Below are 6649 nucleotides of genomic sequence, written 5' to 3'. Positions count from 1 at the left end.
ATATATATATATATATAACCTATTCGATAAACATGATAATATTAATATAAATATACAAACTTATAAGAGACTGGTGTCAAGACATAGGCGAAGACCAACCAGTGGTAGAATACATCATATATAATGACAACAAATTTACATTATTATTATAATGAGAACGGCTCCACTAGGCTGATGCCACATTGCCGTAGCCTACGTCATCAAATCACTGCTATGGAATCGTTCATTTTAAACATAATAATGCATTTTCCATCAACACTAGTCGTGTATCGTGAATATATACATGCCTATCTTTTGTACACGAAGTTTTGGTGAATTAAATTGTTTTATCACATAAAATACTAAAAATTTGTAGAACTGCAATCGTGAATAAATGCGGTTGATGTACGAAATTAAGAAGCTAAAATGTAATTGCCGTTACCGTTATATCATGTATTACCGTGATATATTTTCTACTTTCAGACCTCATTATCCAAGATGACGGATAATTATAGAGCTAAGTATGATGTTAAGCAAATGCTGCGTTATCTAGCAGACGGTACACCAATAAGCCCGCGAACTTCACCACGCTCAACAGATCTATCACGCTCTGACGAACGCCTTCGAGAGAAGTATGACGAACTTAACAATCTTATGCTCTCTCATATCGCCCAGAGGAGAACAATCGGACATCTTTATTCTTCATATGATTTGGATTTTAAGAAAGTCAGCTCTGAAAATAACAAAGCGAAAAGGATTGATAAAGAAAGTCGAAAATTGAAAGCTTCTGCAAAACGAGTAACGGAAATAATTGATCAAGGCAGAGGAGTTCGTTTGAAAATATGGGAAATGCCGAGCGATTCCGAATCCGAAAAGGAAGTCGGGGACAGGTCGGATGACGATAATATAGAAACTGAGGGTGAAGAATATAATGATGACGCAAGCGAACAAACGTGTAATTCCACAGTAACAATTCGTGAAGTGGACACTGATGGAGAAGAAATCGAATCAGAAAGTGAAAAAGCTAGCACATCTTCAAAAACAAAACACGTTTCTTTTGCAGAGGAACCTAAGGGTGACCCCATACCACGTTTTGAACTTAACTCACTGGAAGCCCTGATTTTGAAAGACATTTTACGCAATCACAGAAAAACGCCAAAATACACAACTTTAGGAGCTTCGTCCCAGTCCAAGACAACATCAGGAAACAGTCAGCACAGGTACATATCTAGGAAAAGGACTTCGCGTAAAAAGAAACCCACCAAGAAAGACTCAAAACCATCAGAAAGGTCTCCGAGGCAAAAAACAAAATGTGTTTTGGATAACAGTCTTAACTCATCGTCCAATATAGATGTCCGAAGGTGGATTCAAGAAAAGAATAAAATAGCTCGTAAGAAATTGAAAGAGGAACGGAGAAAAGAGCGCGAAGAAATGCAGAAAGAGCAGGAAATGTTGAACGCAAAAACCGCTAGACTACTCGAATCCGGAGACAAATTTGAAAAGTGGCTCCATGACAAGAAAAAAGAGACTTTGCAGCATAGGAAACTCCGGCAACGCGTAGATGAGATTCACAAGAGAAACGCTGTGTTAGAAAACAACAGTAGAGAAACTTCAGACCGACGTATGAATCAAACCAAAGAACAATTTGAAATACGGAGAGCAACAATCAAACGACGCCAACGTCGGATCGGAAAACGCAAAAAGGGGGAAGACGAAAACGCCGTCTCAAAGGAAAAGGATAACAATGGAAAACCATTTCTGCTTGAACCTGCAGCCGCGAGACTAATTGATGATGAGAAACTTCAAGCAAAGGCTGCTAAAAAGAAACTTGGTGTTTCTGTAAGAGGAACGTTAAATAAGGCAGCAAAAGAACTAAAAGCCGATGACAAAACGCTTAGCATAGATGCAGAGGATTTGAAAAGTTCTAAAGCCAAAACACCAAATGGAAGCCGAAATCTTAGAAATAAATCAGAGAAGATAACTGAACGGAAGAAAGATGATAAATGTTCAGGTCAAAGGTCAGTAATTAGTCAACAAGTGCCTAAAAATATCGATTCTATCGACGAAGTTCGAAAAACAAAGAGAATGACGTACAATGCATGGATAAAAATCAAACGAGATGGAGATAATAACAAGAAACACGAAGAGAAATCAAAACAGAATGTAGACCCAGACTTGGAAAGACTCCTTCCAACTCTTGCAAAGGAGCGTATTCGAAGGGCAACGGAATCGAAGAAATTTACGGACACGGGACCTCTAAACACTCCATCTCCTCCTACTGCGTCTCGGCCTCCTTATAGAAAATACCCGGAAACCTTAAACACACACAAAGTAGCGCCACACAGACCTAGATCCGCGACAGACTTCAAAAGAAATGAAATAAATGATAATTCAATCCAAAGACCTGCAAGTGCGCGACCCGGATCATACCGTAGGTCCAGGATAAATCGTGATTTGAACATTGTTCTCGAAGGCGAGAGGCCAGAACCGCAAGGTTGTGAGATTCCTGATGGTAGTTTCTGCCATGACTCGAACCAAGCACGACCAAGTAGTGGTATACCTATTGACAATCATGAAGACATCATCAGTAAGAAACATTCAGAAAGAGAACCTGGAGAAAGTAATTCTGAACTAGACGTTTTGAACTCGAACAATGTGTTCATTACTGCCTAACACGACCAGCACTACCCTTTAGGGTTGCACACACCATGCCCAGGGGCGGATCCAGGGATGTCCGAAGGGAGGGGGAGGGGGCGAAAGGGGCCCAAAAGTGGGGCTGATCTAGACAATATTACCATAGGGTGTTCGGGGGCATGTCCCCGCATTTTTTTTTCTAGACGCCCGAAAATAACCTCTGAGGCGTTTTGGGCGATCAATGATTTCATTTTGGTTTTCTTTCTTTTTTTTTTTTAATTTCCAAAAGGAGGAGGTGGCATCCCCGGCGCCCGTGAGGTTTGTCTGGTTTGTGTGTCGAACTATGCTGAGGTGGAAGTGTACGGGGCACGGGGGTTTTGGGGCTGTAATGGTTTCTATCTCTTTGTGTTTACCGGTGCCTATGTTTTCTGGAATTTGTCAGAAACATATCCGTCTATAGTGATCTATGTGTGCCATTTTTGTGTGTGAGTGTTTAGAAAACACAAACGTTATTTGAATATAGAAATAAATACTTTAATTTACCTTTACTCATCGTGCAATCTATATTTTTAGTAAGCATGTATATTTCTTAAAACAACAATTTTAAAATTCTATATGATTCTTGTGGCAGTATAGAGATATATTTATTTTGTTCCACATTCTTTAATCAATCTAATCTATAATTAGGCCTATTTGTAACGCTTCATTAAATTTCATACACACAATTAATGCTATATTTTGTACACCTAGTGATTTAGATACAAGGATTGGTGAAATCAGCATCATTTTAAATACCCTATGCACATTTTGTAAATAAGAACATAAAACGAAAAAGTGATTTATATAGGCATTTTGTTTAGAAATTCCTACCGAGTATCTTGGTCATCGAGTCTAATAACCAATTACTATTTCATAAAGCGGGATGCATGTTTCGACAATCGCATGCCAACTTATTTGATAATCGCACCTATAAAATTATTTTATTTTGACATGATACATACGAGTACCTATAAGTATTGCTCGGCCACTGTTTTAATAAGCTTTCTAAAATAGACTAATACTATAGTATGAACAAAACATTTTTTTTATCATCAATGACTTCAAAGTCTATATATAGCCTATTTCAGCATAATTTTATTTTTCGAGAAAGGAAATAATAAATGCAGCGAACACAAATCGTTATTATAACGTTAGTGAACACTGTGCTTAGGTTAACGTCAATACAACATTTTAACAACGTTAACAATGTTATTTAGTAGTAGATCACGTCATAAACTTCTATTTATACTTCTACACAAAAACGTTTTGAGCTTAAACTGTAACGTTAATATAACGTTACTATAACGTAATAATAACGCTAATATAACGTTATTGAAACGCTAAATTGGTTCAAAAAAGAGAAACCTTTGATTCAATTATTGAAAATTTTAGAAATCATGATTATGTGTGATAATTATTGTGATTGGCTAGAAATCGATGTAAGAATAAGTTGTCGAAATATATTGTTTACAATGACTAGATGTGTCATGATATCTAAAAGTAGTGTATAAAGTTCACTGCACTTTTCTCAACTTGCGTTACCAAATTCATGTGCAGTTCTACATTCTGGCTAAACACAGTACTTATTTATCAATCTGACCAAAATTGTCTTTGCAGCGTTAATAATATTCGCTACATCAATGATTTCGTGGCTGACACACTGTGAGAAATTGTTGACTCGTTACGTTACGATATTTCTTCGTTTACAGTTTTCAATTTCCCAAGGTTCATTTCCACATTTCAGCTTTTTGGGGTTTTTTGCAAAAGATATTTCCCCAAGAATAAGCCCAAAATGGAAATAATAAACCATGCCAATATGTAAAATGACGAATAAATTATGACGCACCGAAAAGCTTAATGTTTATTGTCCTTATTTTATGAACTGTATTAGTTTGGAAACTTTCTGAGACATGGTTATCACTATGGAATTCGGAACAAACAATTATCTGAAGCGAAACATACAATAAAGTTAAAATAATAATAATAATAATAATAATAATAATAATAATAATAATAATAATAATAATAATAATAATAATAATAAGCTGAATAAGCCATGGTATTAATAGTGCAATTCATGATCGTATAATTGTTAAAAAGTATCATCATCTAATAAACATCACTGATAAGATTGGCCATAGGCCTATTACACAGAAGAACGCCTAAACACAATGTGACCCGCTACTTGTGAGTAACTGATGATATCGATGATGATGATAGTGATGATGATGATGATCGACGAAAAAGACGGGCCAAATCCAGAGAAAAATCTGGGTAGGGGCATGCGAAATGCAAAACACTGATCGGGAGGGGGTTGGGTGTCTGAGATTTAAAAAAAAATGCTTAACCATACATCTGGTACCATGAATTTAAATCGAAAATTAGCTAAGTTGCTTTGAGCCTGTACTCCCCTATATTATATACATGGTATCTTTTTTTTCTTTTATCTTTTTTGGGGAGAAGAGTGGGCCGGTGATGCTAACGATAGTGAAGATGATGATGATGTTGACACTGATGATGTTAAAATATTAATTTAGAAAATGAAAAAAGAAGATATTTTATCGCATACTCCTATTAAGTAACTAAATTCTTCATTCACAAACGAAACTTAACAAACTTAAATTTTACGATTTTCATTGAGAAGAAATATGAAATAGGCTAATTGCAGACGCACCTTTTTTTCTTAATGATGACGCACTCTGGAAATGTTGACGCGGCATCTGTTCGTTGACAGTTTCCCAGGGTTTGTTTTGTTTACATGAGGTCAGCTAAGGTTAGGTAATAAACTTGGCTAGCGATGATACGATGATGTCTCCTATAAAGAGGTCCGTTTGTTTTGGTTTTATTAATTAAGTGTTTTTTAAATTTATTACACCTCCGTGCTTATTATTAATAGTTAATTACTTAATTCAGTCGAGTAGGTTCGGCGCTAGGGTTTAGCCTAGCCTAGCCTGGGCCTAGCTAGACCTACCTACACAGGCAGCCTCTGGCTTGTTGGCCTACTATACTACAGTATTTCCGTAGCATAGTAGTAGTAGAGCTAGGGTGTTTAAATAGGCCTAGTAGTAGGCGGTTAAGTAGGCATAGGAAGCTAGACCTATCCCATCCAAGTATACTTGGAATTGAATAATTAATTACTGCCTCCTCCGAACGTCCAATCAGGTACACTATACTCAGTATGTGGCATTTGGTTTGAATGTAAAATAAATCTATATATTATAATAAATCCAATATAATGATATAATGGCTCAGCATCGTATTGTTTTAATGGGATTTTAACTTTGGTGTAGTCATTCTGCAGGCTGGCCAATCAGAGAATATATAATCATAACCATGAGCTAGCATTGTGGGAATTTTTTTTTTTTTTTTTTTTTTGCGCACAGAGATTAATAAATATTTTATTAATTATAGTTTATACTGAAAATTTTATTTTAGTTTTTTGATGCTTGCAAGATATCGGTCTGCCTTCTGTCAGTTCAGAAAGAATGTGAGATGCTGCTCAACATTACAAAACCTTACTAGTATTAAAGAATGTAAGTATTAATATCTTTGTTTAGATAACATAACATAAACTTGTACAGTATAATAATGAAATAAATGTCTATAAATTATGCCAAGATATTAAAATTTAAAAAAAAATTGTTATAGATAATTGCTATTTTAATTATTTTCTTTTCTTAGTGAGAGGAAGACTGCATGACTTAGCTGGTGCTCAGAAAGCCTGGGGGTTTGTATCTTTAAGATTTTTTTCTATTTGTATCTATTTCATAAATCATTATATTGTTTATGTATATTCCCAGTGGCATATCTAGGAGTATTGAAATGGGTTGAAATGGGGGTGCTGATAGGGGAGGGGGTGCGCGAGGGTAAAGTGGTGGATCGACAATCAGTTGAAGGGGTGGGGGTGTGCTAATTTGCAAAATAAGGTGATTTTAGGTGATTTTTAACTATTTGACCAAGATTTTTGGGGTGGGGGTGTAATTTTTGGAGGGGGCAT

General features: G+C 36.0%; 3 protein-coding genes across 9 annotated transcripts in view; 2 read left to right on the top strand and 1 right to left on the bottom strand.

Moving 5' to 3' along the window:
• LOC117102869 overlaps positions 1-4504 on the top strand; it is a 5922-nt gene extending 1418 nt beyond the window's left edge. The window contains exon 2 of the mRNA XM_033243298.1: positions 463-4504. Within this exon, the coding sequence (XP_033099189.1) occupies positions 478-2652 (2175 nt within the window). The 5' untranslated portion in view covers positions 463-477 and the 3' untranslated portion in view covers positions 2653-4504. The remainder of the gene's footprint in view (positions 1-462) is intronic.
• Positions 1-6649, bottom strand: part of LOC117102872 (testis-expressed protein 52-like) — a 29907-nt gene that overhangs the window by 5273 nt on the left and 17985 nt on the right. The gene's annotated exons all lie outside the window — the stretch shown is intronic.
• LOC117102870 (acyl-coenzyme A thioesterase 9, mitochondrial-like) overlaps positions 5373-6649 on the top strand; it is a 10747-nt gene continuing 9470 nt past the window's right edge. For 5 of the 7 annotated variants that reach the window (XM_033243300.1, XM_033243299.1, XM_033243305.1 and 2 more), the window contains exons 1-3: positions 5374-5477; positions 6088-6185; positions 6334-6379. In XM_033243300.1, coding sequence (XP_033099191.1) covers positions 5458-5477; positions 6088-6185; positions 6334-6379 — 164 coding nt within the window. In that variant the 5' untranslated portion in view covers positions 5374-5457. Of the gene's footprint in view, positions 5478-6087; positions 6186-6333; positions 6380-6649 lie in introns of all 7 variants that reach the window. The other 2 variants (XM_033243302.1, XM_033243301.1) reach the window with 1 other exon arrangement.

The sequence above is a fragment of the Anneissia japonica genome, unplaced genomic scaffold, assembly GCF_011630105.1.
Source record: "Anneissia japonica isolate Jap-2015-1 unplaced genomic scaffold, ASM1163010v1 scaffold597_len517326_cov190, whole genome shotgun sequence".
NCBI lineage: Eukaryota > Metazoa > Echinodermata > Crinoidea > Comatulida > Comatulidae > Anneissia > Anneissia japonica.
The sequence above is the reverse complement of the archived record's forward strand: the minus strand, read 5'-3'. Positions and strand labels throughout refer to the sequence as shown.